The sequence below is a fragment of the Neodiprion virginianus genome, chromosome 2, assembly GCF_021901495.1.
Source record: "Neodiprion virginianus isolate iyNeoVirg1 chromosome 2, iyNeoVirg1.1, whole genome shotgun sequence".
NCBI classification, from domain to species: Eukaryota; Metazoa; Arthropoda; class Insecta; order Hymenoptera; family Diprionidae; genus Neodiprion; species Neodiprion virginianus.
Genome location: NC_060878.1, coordinates 5,602,304 through 5,619,896, shown reverse-complemented (window position 1 = coordinate 5,619,896; position 17,593 = coordinate 5,602,304). Strand labels below are relative to the sequence as shown.

General features: G+C 37.4%; 1 protein-coding gene across 6 annotated transcripts; it reads right to left on the bottom strand.

Annotated features, from left to right (window-relative positions):
- Positions 1-2,345: 2,345 nt before the first annotated feature.
- LOC124297898 (PHD finger protein rhinoceros) lies at positions 2,346-17,413 on the bottom strand. Of its 6 annotated transcripts, none has more exons than XM_046749275.1 (10): positions 17,395-17,413; positions 15,002-15,054; positions 14,394-14,911; positions 13,888-14,044; positions 13,499-13,651; positions 13,092-13,394; positions 12,741-12,914; positions 12,448-12,617; positions 12,197-12,320; positions 2,346-12,077 (listed from the first exon to the last, which is right to left on the bottom strand). In XM_046749275.1, exons 3-10 carry the CDS (start codon positions 14,852-14,854, stop codon positions 5,103-5,105), a joined length of 8,517 nt encoding a protein of 2,838 aa, XP_046605231.1. In that variant the 5' UTR covers positions 14,855-14,911; positions 15,002-15,054; positions 17,395-17,413; the 3' UTR covers positions 2,346-5,102. The 6 variants fall into 6 exon arrangements, with proteins under 6 accessions (XP_046605231.1, XP_046605228.1, XP_046605233.1 ...); XM_046749272.1 differs by lacking the exon at positions 17,395-17,413 and adding an exon at positions 17,001-17,275; XM_046749277.1 differs by lacking the exon at positions 17,395-17,413 and adding an exon at positions 17,001-17,274 and having other exon boundaries at positions 13,092-13,379.
- Positions 17,414-17,593: the final 180 nt, after the last annotated feature.

Below are 17,593 nucleotides of genomic sequence, written 5' to 3'. Positions count from 1 at the left end.
TAATTCTTCTAATTTCATATTATAGCCGTACTATTGTCGATAATCTAGTTTGTCTTCAGGAAAATTATAAAATTTACGGCATGCATCACTCATTAATCATAAACGGATCATTATAATAATATCGTACATGGACCGCATATACATACATACTTTTGGTCTCAGCATCATTATTACATCTGATCTATTATTATTTACGATATATGTATACATTTTTCTCTTGGGTACCTATACTTTAATTAAATCACTGTTTTCAGGGTTCGTACGCTTTTTGGAACCCAAAATTCCTTGACTTTTCGAGGTGTTCCAGCCTGAAAATAGGATTTTTTTCAGTAACCTTCCAAGAAATATGCTGCTGGTTAATGACAATTTTTCTGCTTAATAATACTAATACCTTCAATATTACCTAGTAATCAACTTAGTGTTCGACTACTAATTTACAAATAACAGCCAGCGATTTTCAGTAAGAAAAAAACGAAAGGAGTTTTGATATCAAGTAATGTACGTATAAGAACGAGTTTATTTCTCCAAGAAACTTAAAATTCCAGTCTCATTTTCGAAATTCCCTGACTTCTACCTGCTGTAAGAAACTCCCTGAGTTTTCCCGGTTCTTCAGGGTTTCCCTGTGGGTACGAATCCTGTGTTATGCTACGAATTTTGGAAGAAATTTATTCTCATTATTAATTTCTTGTATCGCCGATTAGTTGATAAGTACACACAGGCTAAGTACCGGCTTGGGCTTACCATTGCCAAGACTGTGTTACTCGGAAGATGAATGCAGCCGGCTTCATGTCGAAATTGGTAAGTCTCTGATGTTCTGCAATATTCGTCAGTCAACGATCGAGCAGATCGACATTTCTAAGTCGCACTTGATGAGTAGTCTCACGCGTTCACTTTGTACCTACTCAACCTCAGGCATCCATACCGATACTACTTTGGCTGCTACGAATGTCGTTGCGAGCCTGTTAGGTAGAGTCGATAGAGCAGAACCCTCCTACGTTCCCAGGCCCTCCTGGGCCCACTCTCCCGACGAAAAGTGGACACAAAAATTTACCCAGGGGTATCCCTCTTTATATTCTTAATAACTAAGAGAGGGACGGTGAGGGAGCTTTGCTACAGAAATATCCTACCGTTACCTACTCAGTTAACATTGTAAGCCTTACAACCGAGTCGGTAAAAGCAAGGTACTGCCATTACCCCTACACCCGTCACGCCCTTTTGCTCGCGTTGAAAGAATATCCATGTATGGCTGTCTTCAGCGATCTTCAGTCAACTCTGTAGAAAAGAATTTCAGTCTGAAGTACATTGAATTGCCCGTGATCAGGGGCTTAACGGATTAGCGTTTTAGTACCTTTAGAATCGATCGATTGGAGAAATTTACACACAACTACACCTTACGTGCTATATTATAGTATTCTTCGTTATCAAACGAAAATCACTAATCTTGTTTAAGCGCAAGCAAGGGTTTCACCATATTTTCATTGGTTATTTGAGAACCAACCAGTAGCATCGATTTCTCAACTAAGCATATACATTTCTATGTTCCGCTAGAGTACGATGCAATGCATTCTTATGATTCAAATAGAACTAAACCATCTCTCACTTCTGAAGTTTAATCGAAAATGGCCTCATTTATGAAATGGATCGTATGATATGTATTGCAATAATTCTCCGATTTTTGTTCAAATTAGTAGATACAAATCATGAATTTCGCAATATTTCAAAAAAAAAAAAAAACTATCAACAGATACTCGTTTGTTAACTGAATATATCAAAACCAAATAACTGTATTCTCATTAGCAGATTATTCAAATTAAGTATTAGACAAGATCTATATATATATATATTTAGCAAATCGATCTAGAATTGATCAACAGTCTAGATCAAACCGAATATTGATAACACTGACATTGTCAGAAGTTCGAGCCGTTTCCTCAATCTGCCAAAATACCCGATCGGGATTGCACACGATGTATTATTATTGGTTTCACACATGTGAAAAGTAAGGTAAAACTGTGCTCAGAAACATTGTATCGTTTGGCATCCGTTCGTATGTATATAGCTATAACAATGTGGGTTAGAGTGTGTAATCAATTAACAAAATATGTAATAACTGAGTCACAAGAGACAGAATTTAAAAAACTGTAATTATTATTAATCGTAGTAATATGATTATTGACAATGACGCGGCTATGTGCACATTAAAACACCTTATCTTTATCTTACAAGACCAGCTTCTCTTGTACACTATATACAATAACTAAATATCATAGTACTTCATTTATATTATAATAAAACTATATAATATTAAATTTATTATTATTATCAATTATGTGTACGAAACAATCGAAAATTAACCAATATTTATATTACATTCTGTACAATATAGGCTTTTAAAACTTGATCTCTTATCACTGACAATGTACAGTACACACTGTAGGGTATGAAGTGCAGATTTGCAAATTGTATAGTAATTCGCGGAGCATATATGCAGCTAACGAAAGGAATTGCATAGGGAATATTCAAAAATTATAATCGCGACGTCTTACTGAATTATCAAATAGTTGATATTTTTTTCACAAATATTGCAAGTCCTTGTCGAGGCCAAGAGAACTGACAATGAATGTGTTGTGGGTGTGCAACAATTTTGCGAACTCCGCAATTAATATCAAGTACCTAAACGTTCTACAGGTTTCAAGAAAAACTCTTAGGGCAGTAAATAATTACTCGCCCATGTCAGTTACTCTGTGATGAAATAATATTGCCAAATTGACAAAGAGAGGATAAAAAATGTTCAAACCGCGACATTTTACCAAGTAATTCTCTTGGCCTATGATAATCTAATCATCGAGACAAACACTTTAACTATAGTAACAAAATAGTTGGAAGATAAGACCATACAACTTTACACAGCCGTCAAAAACTTTATACCAATCATATTACGAATTAATGATAAGTAAAGATTCAGCAAAATACAATATATACAATTATTTAATCTTTCGATTGAAAATTTACATGCCGACTATTTTGCGAAATTCAAAACGAGATTTCACTTACAGCTGAAAGTTTACATACGTGAGTCTTTCACTTATTGCATATACTAATTACTTTTCTGATAAAATATAGCGGGTTGATTACACGTGGTAATTGGTTAGTACGGTTGTTTTTTTTTTGGCCAGAAAACGGAAACCCACAACAATGCAAAATATAAATGATACAGAAGAATTTTATATAAAAATTTATTTTAAAAAGTTATTAAATGCATAATCAATCTCACTATATTTTATACCCAAATAATATTCAATCATTTATAGCGATCAAAAACTGACGCATGTATTAATACCAACAACTTTCGGCTAAAACTGAATTCTTACTCTTCTATAGCATCACATTCCAGTAAAATTAGATATATATTCATTACGTCTTAGCAGCAAGTAGTTTTAGTAAGCGGAAAAAAAGATCTGTATATTTTAGAGCAATCACCAACTTTTGTACTTTGCTACTGAAATGTAATGGAGTGCCCTCTTATTTTATCACAATTATCTAAAATTCAACATGGTGTAAAAAATCAGTACAAAAAAAGAAAGACAAAATTTTTGCATTATTAACAAATGTACATTTTAGAAGTAGGATTCGAAACAATAACTAATATGATTACAAATTTTTGCACAATATCAACAGTGATACTATTTTGTTGGAAATTGGTTAGTCAAATTTATTAGTCGTGCTAAATAAGCGGATTGTGGATTTTTATCTACCGTGTAAGGGAGTTGAGTTCAATTCATAATTTTTTTTTTTTTTTTAAATCATAGAATTTTTAGTCATTAAAAATTGATACTGACCCAACACCCAATACTGATTGCTAAAACTAACTGTTACACTTTAGATGATCTAGAACCTCTGTGCACTTAGGCAGTCGCAAATCCAATTACACACACAGTAGCATAGTTTGATGTTGAAATTGATCGACAAAATATATAAATCTTTTTCAATTAAGCTTTTCATCTCAAATAAATAATATGATCTGCGTAGCTGTGTTCATAAATAAATATATATGCTATACACTGCAGAGTTACGAAAGTTCACAAAACAAGTTTAAAAAAATACTCAACAACTGGGTGTTAACTAAAATAAGATATACGCCTTTCGAATAGATTACATAATAGCTGCAACTATACATAAAATAGTGATAAAAAAAATCGTGGACACTTAATTTAATGACTCAGTTGGGCTGATTATTATTCGTTTAAACTTTAAGCAAATTTTACCACATGGTACATTGATTGTAGTAGTTATTTAAAAGACACACGTCATGATACTCTGCATGTTATATAGCAATAAAAATGATTATCTATATAAATTGATGTGAATGGATTTTCTTCTTTAAATAAACTGATAATCTAAATTCTTTTAGAAATAAAAAGTGATTTCTTTCATTACTATTATTATTCCTCGATTAATATATATAATATATATATAAATATATATTCATATACAACATATATATATGTATATATTGTATATATATATTTTATTAAACGTTAATAATAGTCTTCGGAAATATATTTATATGTATAGTATTTTATTAAAAGTAATTATATGTAATGTGTTTAAAATCACGATTTTAAACTGTGATTTTCTGAATATTTGTACAGGGTATTTATTTATTTTCATTTTTTCATTAAAATTTAGGGTGCCCAGAACGGTATCAAACGTTATTTGAATAAAATCATTTTCAATTGCCTTTATAAGAATATGAGTTTGAAATGACGTTACATTGTACAGTTCGACAAATGAATGATACCTTAATTAACAACCTGCACTTTACTCTTGCAATGCACATGCTAATTGTGGTGTATTTTTTCGTTTTGGGCACTTTGTGACATTTCACTTCACCCGTCATCAGATCATCATTTACATGCCATTAGTAATATATATTACACAAAACTTTTTCTAGTGAGTCTCTGTCTCAACATTAATATAATATACATCATTTTTTGTAGTTTTTTTGTTAAATTTTTTTAATAATAATAATAATAATAATAATAATAATAATAATAATAATAATAATAAGAACCATTAATTACTGTATTATACAATTATTATCACCTAACTTGGCATCCCTGTGGGAGTGGTGCAGGCGGACAGCCTGGAGAGTTGTGAGCAGTATGTTGAGGCAGCATAGGAATATCGTCCTCCTTGGAAGATTGCTTTGTTGAGGATTCCTCGCTCTCCTTATCAACAACGGCCACATCTTCCCCTCTGGATATTAAATTTGAGGTCACTTTACCACTGTCGTCGCACGCACTACTGACCACCGGTGCTTTCAGTTCATATCCTTCTTGGCATCTAGTTAATTTTAACCTTATGGGTGTGACTTTTGCAGAACGGACATTCCTTAATGAAGTTATACTGGCATTTGGATCAGTTGGCAATTTTTCATCAACTCGACTATCCAGGGGGTAGCCCACTTCTTCCTTCGACGGTTCAGGTGGCGGAGGACCAACTCGACTGTCTTGGTTATCAGGATGATTGACTCTGCTTGCCTTGTCTCCGTCAACTATGCCAACCGGATTGATGCTGGGCACCTCATTTGACGTAGTTTCGTGAACATTAGTTGCTGAGTTGGTGCCTTTCCCTAATCTAATGATCAATTTTGGAGGGGCAGGGCCATCGCCCACAATTTCTACATGTCCCTCTTTTTTGTTAGATTGTTTCTTTTTCCTCTTACCATTCTTATCTTTTTTACTCTTGACTTTAGGCTTCTCGTCGTTATCGAATCCCGCCATAATCATTCGACGGAATTTCATCGATTCTCTTTTTAATTCTTCCATTGTCGGCAAGCTAGAAATACTGCTTAATCTTTTCTTTGGCGGTCTTATTCTACTACGATCATCTTGTTGCACGTTGCCCAATTCCTGTCCAATTATGCTATTGCCGATTTTTATTTTAAGCTTAGGAGCAAGACCGCTATTTGTTACTGTGGTTGCTGAAGGTCTTGTTTGTCTTCCTCTTCTTCTATCTATATTACTGGCACCTACACCACGCCGCCTGTCCGACGCACCTTCTTCGTCAGGTAAATCAAGGAAACTTCCCCCTCTTTCCTTTCTTCTTTTTTTCTCCATGTTTGCATCGACGACTGCTTTGTAATCCTCCCTAGTTGGGAAGCTAGTCATAGATGCAACTGCCTTAGGAATAGTAATTACATTTCGACTAACAGGTGGTATTGTAATTGGTGCCGAAGTTATATTGCCACAAGTAGAATCTTCCATGTTCATATCTTGAGTACAGTACTGCCGTAAGAGTTCTTTTTTTCTCATTCTACGCAGATTCGACGTTCCCGAAGCAACTGAGGCGTTAGTTGCTGCAGGAGTTATAATAACGGGTGCTTGTTGTGCAAGTGGAGGTGCAGAAGTCGCGGGTACATAATTAGCGTCCAAGAATGGGCCCTTAATTTTAACTTTCAACTGATTACGAGAATCTGTAAGCAGTACTTTATTGGACTCATTTATGTTTGACGAAGGTGCTTCTGCGGTTGGATTGGATATATGGCCATCTCTGCATGGGTCGGATTGCTTGCTTGCTATAAGAGCGGAATGTAATTCTTTCTCTAGGTCTTCATCAATATCCGGTAATGATTGGTCCGCAGATCCACTTGTAAAGGGGCCTAGTAAATGATTTGCATATGCTTGTGTGTGTATCGACGATGTTTGTGCATCAATTGTTGAGTTATAGGTTCTCATATCAACTGGTCCTGGTAGCAGCGGTAATACGGTGTCAGTAAATGGCTGCCCTGTTGTGGCTTCAGAATCTCCTATGCCAGCACTGTCATGAGCTGTTGGCGATGACAGCCTTCTCTCATCATTATATTTCTTATGTAAAGTAGGACTAGATAAATGAGAAGTTTGTAAACCCTCATTTAGTATACCCAAACTTTCCCGTTTGTCGTTTACATCCGTGGATTTCTTCCTCTCGCGCATAGTACGCAGGTCTGCGATGTTTGTTTCATTTGTAGAATCTTCATCGGAATCAAAATCATACACAGTTCCCACTAACTTGCTACGTATGGTATCTTCGTTATTGTGCATTGCATTCACAATATTGACATTCGACATTGCAGTTGTTCCATGACTACCGCGTCCGCGTCCCCGACCTCGGCCTCGTCCACGATTCCTGTAACCGGCTTGTTGCGAAGATTTCGAAGCTCTGCTACGTGCTTTAGAAGCTGGAACAGTCTTTGAAGCTTCTTGACGTGGTGACTTTCCAGGAGATTTTCCCTGTAAGGATGTTACTCTGGCTGAAGATCTCGTTGGTTTTGCAGGAGATTTCTTTCCTGGTTGCGTAGATTTATTTTCAATTAACATCTCCTGAAGGGTATCAACAACTGAGTCGGACACTGGGGTTTCAGACATATTGTTCAAGAAAGGCATTGGTACCACAGGAGGACTTGGCTGTTGTTGTAATTCTTGAAGTTGTTGCTGTTGCAATTGTTGCTGTTGATGTACTTCCTGAGTCTGTTCTTGTTCCGAGATTATAGGTGGTGGTGGTGGAGGAGTTGGAATCTTTGTAGGTGATACCATGGCTGCGGTCAGAGCCATATTATGAGATGAAGAGGTAAATGCTGCTGTAAGTGGTGATGCTTGCATATTGAGAGAATCCTCCAGAGGCTTTGATACATGTGGTAAGAGAGATCCAGAGGTGGGAAAAGGTGCTCCAAAAGGTGGAGGAAACATGCCTGTGCCTGGTGACGGATACGGTAATGATGCTGCACAGGACTGAGGTGGAAATAATGAAACTGGACCAGCATACGTACTTGGCTCCGAATAGGAATGATAGGCTCCCGTCTCCATAGAACGTGGCGGGAAAGGAATTGGAGCCATATTTTTGTACGATGGAATAGTAGACGGATCTTCATTCGAGGAAGCAGATGTAATTGACGATGACGTAGAACGACGTGAAGGTAATACTTGGCTCTCTGCCCACCTAGTATCCTGACGTGAGTTGCTAATATCATTGTAAGGTGATCCGCCTTGATTATAATCCTGCCTCATGTCCGACGACATTTCGTCTTTTTCTAAGACTTGAGCTTCAATATCATTAACTTGATCTTCCTCCGAGTTGGGTGGTTCGATCAGATGTCTGTTCACGATTTCCATTGGTGTTATTTCATCAACGATTTGACTTGGTAATTGTCCAACTTGTTGATCAATAATTTGAATTGGTGGCACTCTGGCCTCGGGATGTGGATCGACATGTTGCGCTGGGTGCATGAGCTGATGCGTTTGCTGAAACAGCTGATACTGTTCTTGAATATTCATATTAATTTGTGGATGCACAAGCACCTCATTATTGCTTTCTGACATTACAGCATCATTCGGATATTCATGTCCGCTGTAGCGATGATTCTGACTTTCTATAAGCGTGTTGAGATGCACTTCATTAGGATTGAAATTTTCCATACTTGGCGGTACCCATCGTTCATCAGCTTCAGCCCTATCCAACTTTTCTCTTTCTGCAACAGTGACCTTCCCAGTTTCACGTCCTTCGTTATTGTATGGTGCATAGGGCTCATTATTATGTGTATAACATGATTTGTCTTTTTCCTCTATACTTTGATTTTTGCAATCCAAGTCATCAGATATTTGGTTAATACTATCATTATGTTTCACATCAGACATAGGTTCGGGTTCCGGCTCTTTTAACTTAAGTTCCTTGTTCGATGAAATTTGTTCTGTAGGCTTTTCCAGTAGAATCTCTTCTTTCTTAACCTCCTCTTCTATCGCTACAGATTCCAGCTCAGGTTGTCCAGTATTTGATTTTTTCGATAGCTCCATTCTCAATTTTTCAACCAGATGTAGAGTTTCTCTTGCGCTATCTTCCTTAGAGTCTTCCTTGAACCAAAGTTCGTTATTAAAGGAAAACGTGAGTGGCGGAGCGCGTTCTTCTGGATCACGTGGTATACCGAACCCATCATCATTTACCATATCATCGACAGTTAATATATCATGTTCAAAGTCGAAAAATTCGGATACACTCGGATCTTTTCCTGCATGCTGGGGTGAAAATATCGAACGATTCGTAGATTTTCTTCGTTTATGGCAGTCTTTTTCACTTGCTTCAAGCTTCTCCGATGTACATTTTGACACAGTGTTGTCTCTAGTTTCTTTCGTGTCAACATTTGCTGTCGACATCTCAGTATCTTGGATTGATATTTCTGTGCGCGTATCAATTTTGTCTTCACTTTTCTTCTTACACTCTGGATATTGATCAGATATTATTTCACTAAAATCACTCGACCTCCTATCAACATCTGGTAATGTAGTTCCTACATCATTATTGCTACCTGGATGATGTTTGTAATGCTCATTCTTAACTGATTCTGTTGTAACAATCTTTGGATGGTATTCGTCCTTGTGTATACTTTCAGAATCCTTGCGAATTTCTTTCTCTATCTTAACATCAGAGTTCTTGGCTTTAGATAACTTATCGAGGTGTTCTCTTTTTTCGAGAAGTTTGTCTAAACCTCTGGATGATTTCTTGGGACTATCTCGTTCAGCTTTCCTTTGCTTTATTTCTTCCTCTAATGTATTGACTGAGCTTTTTGCAGCAGTCTTTTTGTATTTTTTATCATCAGTCTTTAGGGCGGTCTCTTCTAGTAGGTTTTTAGATGTGTCTAGTTCACTAATATTAGTGTCATTTTTGCTGTCACACTTTTCAGTTTCTATCTGTCGAGTGTCAGTTACCTTCTTCTCTATTTTCTTGAGCGAAGCCAGACTTTTGCTGTTCTTTTCCTCTTTTTGAGGTACTTCGCTTGATTTTCGTTTACGAGCATCAACTTTTGTTTTTGTAATGGCACTTGCTTCGTCTTTTCTTGTAGAAGTTGATTGCTGCTGATGTGGCTGTTTGGAAATCTGATTTGTTTTCTTTGCAGACTTGGGCCCAAGTAGATTTCGTGCCCCATCATTATCTCGACTCCCACTGAGTGGACTGCTCTGGTTTGAATGCTGATGTTGTGGGGTGATAACTTTTTTGGTCGATTCTCTTTGATCTGACTTTCTATCATGTGGTTGTTGTTGTTGTTGTTGTTGTGGTGCTGGTGGGTGTTGAGGTTGATGTTCTTTGGACGCTGAGAATCTACTTGATTCTTCTCTCTCAAAAGGCGGCGGCTGAAATTCGGGTCCATGCCGCCCGTCGGAAGTTTTAAGCTTCTTATCGGGCAGCTTTTTGACTTTTCGGCCAACCGACTTTTTCTGCGTAGTATCGGAATCCGTTGCGTTATCTGCAGTTTTGTTGTAATGCCGTTTATTGAGCGTCTTTGCTTTAACTTCGTTACTGTTATCTGTATCGGAGGAGGTAGATGGTGAGTTAGCTAGCTCAATAGCAGGTGTAGTAGGAACATTTTGTGCAGTAGTTTTGCACTCGTCAGAGTCGCTACTACTGTCGGAAGAACTACTGCAACTACTACTGCTACTACCATCACTGTTACTGGACAATATTGAAGGTACCAAGCTTTCCTGCTGCAATTTTCTCGTTTTCTTCGATGCCTCTTCTTTCTTCGGTGTTTCTTCTTTTTTCAATTCTTTCTTCCTAGGTTGTTCTGGAGAATCTTTCTTCGTTTTCACTTCAGGTATTTCTGCCACCTCTGGTTGACCAACCTTTGTACCCATGCCACTTTTAATATGTTCTGCTGCTTTTTTGGCTGCTTGCCTTTGCGGTACATATGCAAGAATTTCCGAACCATCCCCAAACTCCTTATCAAAATCATAAATATCGTTATTTTTAGAATCCTTATTAACTTTACCATCCCTCGGTTTACCTGATTTCTGCTTCACAGATTTAGCAACCTTTACTTCATCTGTAGGAGATTTTGTCATATCTGGCTCTATCGAAGGATCCTTTTTGCTCTGAGATCTTTGCATAATTTCGGATGCCTTTTTAGCTGCTTGCCTTTGCGGTACTATCAAAGCAGTTGGGACATATTCCTTCTTCTTCAACACCTTTGCATTATTATCCTTGCTCTTGGGAATTTCATCTGCTGAATGATCTTGACGTGATGTATCTTTAGTGGCAAAATTCTTTTGCGAATTTTTCGATATATCGGCAGCTGAAAATTCCTTTACAGCAGCCTTCGTTCGAAGAACAGCTCCGTGTGCATGCTCCTGTGAATCGGAATCAGTATCTGAGTATATGGCAGCAGCGTGAGACGGACCAAGACGTGAGGCAGATGTACTACCAAGCGGTAGCAGGTCATCACTGTCACTAGCAGAACCGCCTCCTTCAAGCTCCCTCTCCATTTGTTGCAAGGTACGTAACTTGCCTACGTGCGTATCCGTTTTGTCGCTTTCACTACTGTCATGTAGTGCAGTCCGAGAACGACCAGGAACATTAGTTTTCTTATTTTTTCTCCTATTGGTTTGTGGTTTAGATGGAGCAGACTCTTCTTCTGTACTTGTATCAGTGTTTAGTTCAAGCTTCGGTGTTTTGTTCAAATTTTTATTTGGCGATTTAACTGTTGGTTTAGCAGTATCCGTTTCGCTATGGCTAATGGATGACAAATCACTGTCGTATAAACTTTTTCTTCTCACCGAGCCGTTCAGGTATAGCCTCTTATACGGATTATCTATTTTAGAATTTTCTTTCGACGCTCCGTTAAAATCAGTTTGAATTTTCTTCTCGTCGCTAGATACTGGCGTGGGGGATTTGATCCCTGCAATTCTTGCAACGATAACATCAAAATCATGTGTATGATCATTGGAGTACGGATCAGAGTACAAGCGATCGTATATCGAAGGCCCATGATTAGCTTCTAGTACCGCAGCTGCTGCAGTCGGAGGTAACAATGACCCAGACATAATCAGAGCTTGCTTATGAAAAGTTTGCTCGCGTAGTTTCAAGAATGTACGACATAGTTTCTCACGTCTTCCCACCATGTAACAAAGATTCCTTACGCGTTCAAGGTCTTGACGTAGCTGTACAAACGTACGCATTTTTTCCAAATCCGCAGCTTGTCCTTGAGCTCGAGCACCAGCACCTGATAGTTCACCGCATCGTGGTGCCAATAATGGCTTGTTATGTCCAGCCTGTAAATATTCGTTAACGTTAACGAGTGAAGTTTGTACTGACGTACTTATTATATTATTAGTAAAAAGTAATAAGTGATTTCAGTATAAATAGGGAAGAAAAAATAAATGAAACTTACTCTTCTCTTCAACTTCCAGTAATTATAAATATAAACAATGCCATCTGGGTCAACGTCTAGTTGTTGAGAAGTAATGTCTTTGAGACTGACATGCTTATCGAACTCTGCTTCAATTTCTTGCAGCCTATACAAAAAGACAATTTCGATTAGCAATTATCCAGTTCATATGGATATTTTCAATTCTCTGTAAGTTCACGTCATTCAGTGACTAAAGTTTCACATACTAGAGACTGGTAAACACTTTCACATACTTAGCTGCACGTGCTTGATTCTTTTCTTCCGACGTCATATCCTTGCGCTTTCGTTTCCTCGCCTCACCGTCTTCAGAATCGGAAGCACCTTTCCCACTACTACCACCTACAGCTCCTCCGACGCCAACTTTGTCTTTAGTGTTGGTTCTACTATGCTTCTGACAGTATGACTGTGAAGCAATTTTGTTTAATTTTTAATTGACCTTTACTAGTACAAAAAAAAAATGTCGTTTTAACATAAACTAATCAATCAATACGGGTTTTGTAAAAATTCTGTGAACAAACATGCTTACTCTTAATTTAACACCATCATCTGCCATTTCGTCTTCGATTATTGCCTTCATCTCAAGTCCGTGTTTGAAAGCACAGGTAACGTGATACGCTGTTTTACAAGTTTTTATGCTGCATTGAATGCAAGCACCAACGCGTTCGCGACACAACACGCATATGAGTGCCCATCTGCTTTGCTATAAAAATTTATTGTTATATGTTAATTATCTTTAAAACATATCTGGCATATGTGGCTCCAATATTTTCTGCTAGACAATCTATTCCATAGATTTTACACTGCTCATAACGAACTACGGCTTATGATACTCGAAAATCATTTACCCCAACAGAAATTTAAACATATCTAAACCTACCGGAATACTAGATATTTTGGTGATTGGCTCCATTCTTTCAACACAACCAATGCTGACTTCAGGTATCCACAAAGCACAAGAAACGTGTGCCCATTTTTGTCCACTTCGTGTACACTTCATTGCACCACCTTTGTTTGGACACAAAACACAATCCGGACGTTGGCTCAGAGAACATGTCCTACACAACCAGGAGCCCTCAGGTATTGAAGTGATCCCATAACAGGCCTGGTGTACGCAAATGTTGCAGCAATCGCAGAACACCATCTCGTTACCTTCTTCGGAATCAGGCTGTAACCAAACGTTCTGCTCATGTACCATCAACTATTGTACTATAAGCATCCAATCCAAATGATGTAACTGTTGTTGGAAAAATTCGTTTTTCTAGTAATTTCACATAATATACTCACAGATCTACAAACATCGCAGATGACATTTTCGTCAAATTCGATGCCAAGACCTTCTTCATTTTTTACAATCGTTTGAATTCGCTCCCAACAACAAACTTCAAGCTCTTCGATGACACGCTCCAGTTGCGGTTCAGTTATAGACGATTGACCAGCCTAAAAATGAGGAAATTTTTAAAGTTTAGTATAAAAAAATTTGGGATTTTATGCCATCTTTACTACGACATATATCAATTAATTATTATGATCTATATCAAATAATTACAATTCTAAATATCAGGTTGCTGGAACGATATAACAAGAAATATCCGAAAGTTTTAATTACCTGTATTAGAGTACAAAATACAGTTTTAAAACTGTATTTTACTGATTTAAACAAATTTTCATTTTACCTGCGCCCTTTCCCCATTGAGCACTCCAAGCCATGCAATATCGGTGTCATCAAGATCATATGCACATGCTTTCTCTGCACGTGCAGGTGTGGTACTCAAATGATGATCTTCTGAATTAAACCAATCATCCCGAGATATTCTTATAAACTTTTTTGGCCTGAAAACAAATTCAAAGTTAGGATTTGATAAGAAGATATAATTGAAAAAAATACTATGACTTAAATACTAATACAAGAAAGACAAGCATAAAACACATTAGAACGGATAGAATCCTGGTTTAAGGCACGACAATAACTATCAATATCTGCGGAGTATCTATTTTTTAATTTAAGAAATTCATTCCACATAGAATCTGTAATGCTTTTACAATAATATAATTAGAAGAAGAGAAAAGAGAAAGAAAGAAGGATACCTAAGTTAGTTCGATGATTTTCATTCATCCATAAATCTGATATTTCGATATATAACAATATCATAGGAATATAAATGAAGAAAGTTTTACTCACAGTTTAAATTCACCATGCAGTTTGTTAGATGGTGAAGTTTGAGTGACAGTGACCGCAGGTTCAGGAAGAGAGTCTGGATTAACAGGCACCTGAACGCCTCTTTCCCATTCTTGCTTCCACTGATCTGTGATTACCCAATATTCATTCGGACTTAGAGGTTCACTGTCCGGTAATTTCATAGCACTGATCAGATCTTTGCGGAACAATTCAGCTGGAGCTTCTGTTGCGGAACGATTGTAAATAGTAGACTTGATATCGCTGAGGGGGCGGGGGGTCCAGGAGGCCCCCCCTTGACTGGATGACGCCATCGTTTCCTCCTCCTCAGAGGGCCCCAAAGCTGCTGCTGCCGCCAATGAGCTTGGGACTGCTGGGCCCAGGCGGCATTTACGTCTTTTAATCGCGCCCGGACAAGACGCCGGATCATTGTCGCTTCTGTTTATTCTCTTGCCTCGTTGTGCCATTCTACTAGACCAAATAAGCTAGTGATACGTGGCACATGCAGGTGAGCTGTGCACACCCTGAAAAATAATAATACAACAATTTTTGGTTTTTCCGTGGAAACAGAGCATGAAAGATCACAGTGATTGTACAAATTATTGAATACTCACTACATAGCTGTCCATAGGATATTTATTATCTTGAAACTGAACGTCCTTTAGAACTGGAAGAAAATCAGAAAAAAAGGAATGGTCAGATATAGTAAAATACGATGGTGAAGATGGAGAAACTTATACAAACTACGTATTTAAAGTATGCGATTTCTAAGAACATTAATAAGTTACAATAAAATAACTCATGTTAAACAACCGCTTTTTAAGCGACTAGCCAAAACAATATATTTGTCACATTTACTCATAATTACTATTGCAGATGCAGTGATCGATTCAACTCTCAATGTATTTTACAAGTACCAAGTTTTACCAGAGTTACATATACCTAGTTTTGCAACTCTATTTAGACATGGATTCGCAAAAAGCCTTATTTGGATGCAGATGGAAATAAAGTTTAAAAATAATATGATTACATTACGTGACAGGTCTACAATGAGTGTCTTGTGAAAAATTTAAACTTATACTAGAAAAATAAGTTACTAAGTTTCAACCAAATATGTGATATTTTAATATACATCTTTTGGAAGCAATGTACAGCTCTAACACACACAAGTAATTCTATTTTTCATGTTATTTACACAAGCAAATCTGTGGTTCATACTGCTTAATCGATATTCACAGCGCAGTAGGTTACTTCAACTAAAAGGTCAATATTTCGAAAATACCCTAGTAATGGACCGCACGATTTGATTCGGCAATAATATAATTAACAATAGATAACAGAGTTTAATTTGAACATTTGAAAAAAAAAAGGCAACGGACTTTCGATGAATGTAAACAAAGGTTGTAAGCACGGGTATAAAGTTTACCCGTAGAACATTACAAGGAGTTGGAATAGCAAACACCAGTTAATATCTATTTATAATTGTAAGTAACTATTGATTCAAAGAATCATTAGTACAGAATGACATGAATTAGTGTTACATATGAAGCATTAAATGAGAGAAAATCAAAGAAGAGTTTCACATAGCGCTTGTGAATGATTTTTGGCTGAGAAGACGGTAGGTCAAGACGACGATAGTTGTGAGACTGTTTAAAAATTAAGATATCTTAAAACAGGTGGTTTGCAGAACTTGTTTGCAATGAAATGAAAAAAATAGGTTATGGACAGACTAAGTTAGTTATTCATAACTTATCGGTGCGCAGGTTATTCGATCGGGTAATATCGGTATGTTAATCCCTGGGGGTTTTAGGGTAAGAGCCAATATTTGGGTGAAGAAAATAGAAATATCCAATTGGTATTTGCATCGAGATATTGTAGTTGAGAGGCAGTAACGGTAGGAATAGTCACCATAACACATTCCTGATGACTAGATGAAGAGAATTGGGTCCTGTTAGTTGGATGCGAATAAAGAAAAAGAGGTTATAAAAAAGTCACTGTTATCCGGGTAAATACACCCCCACTCGCGTGTATACCGATAAAACGTATCAGTTTAGTGGTTTTTTTTTAATGCAGTTGATGAATTTATTGAAAAAATTATAGAATAGATTAAAATCGTAAAAAGGTTGCTCCCATCCTAAAAGCATGTAAACATTGAGACGAAGCGATATCGTGTAATAAATAGCGTATTGTTTGTAAATATCTATCACTCACTGCACAAACTGAATAACAACGACACGACAATCGGCATAAAATCGCATGATATACACAAAACTACAGAAATTAGTGTGTTCACACGGAGAAAATGCTCACGGCTCCATTATGCTGCTGCCCAACAACATTGACAATATAGATGGCAGCACCCGCTCAATCCACACAGTCTACACACTCGAAATCCATTAAATACCTTATTATTGATCTATTAGCCGAATATACTTTTAGGGTGATAAGTAACCAAAATTAAATATGTCCACTGCTAAATCTATTATTTTAAATGTATGGGCCCGTTTTTAATACCGCAACTCCGTAAACGTTAAATGCGTACGTCTCTGTCAGCAGCCTAACCAACATGTCCTCATTAGTTATTCCACCAACATATAGTCAATCCATACTCACTCTCCAAAGATCCTACGTATCAGTATTACTTTTAAATCCTATTTCCCTGGGTCTCTTGAATAACGATTCATTTCAAATAATATTTTCACCAAATCAATAATATATTTACATAAATGGTGATACTAGCGTTTGGCGCCATCATGCCTGAAAAAATAACTGTAGAAGTATACCAAAGTCACGTGACATCAAAACGAGATCTCGCAATTCGTATTCACAGATTATAGATCAAAAGAGATCGAAATTCTATTAATGAGCAATAGCCCTATAGCAGCTCGACCGGTACGGTACGCCCCCTTCTCACGGCGTGTATCACGGTGCCCCATTATTAACGAAGCTCGTCCTAGCGCGCGGTTTATTTCGATTTTTCTCTATGTACTTTAATTATTCCTCTTACTGGGTTCTTCGTGCCTGCATGGTTACCCTGCCTGTCTTTGCCTTCGCTCTTCGACGCTCTTCGGCTCGTGGCGCGCAAACGTCACGTTGGTGACGTTAGTGACGTTTACGAATCTGACTATTTTATTGGCTCTCCGACGCCGATGTACGGATTATGCCCCGACGACCCGTCTTTCGCCTTCTCTCTCTCTCATCCTCTC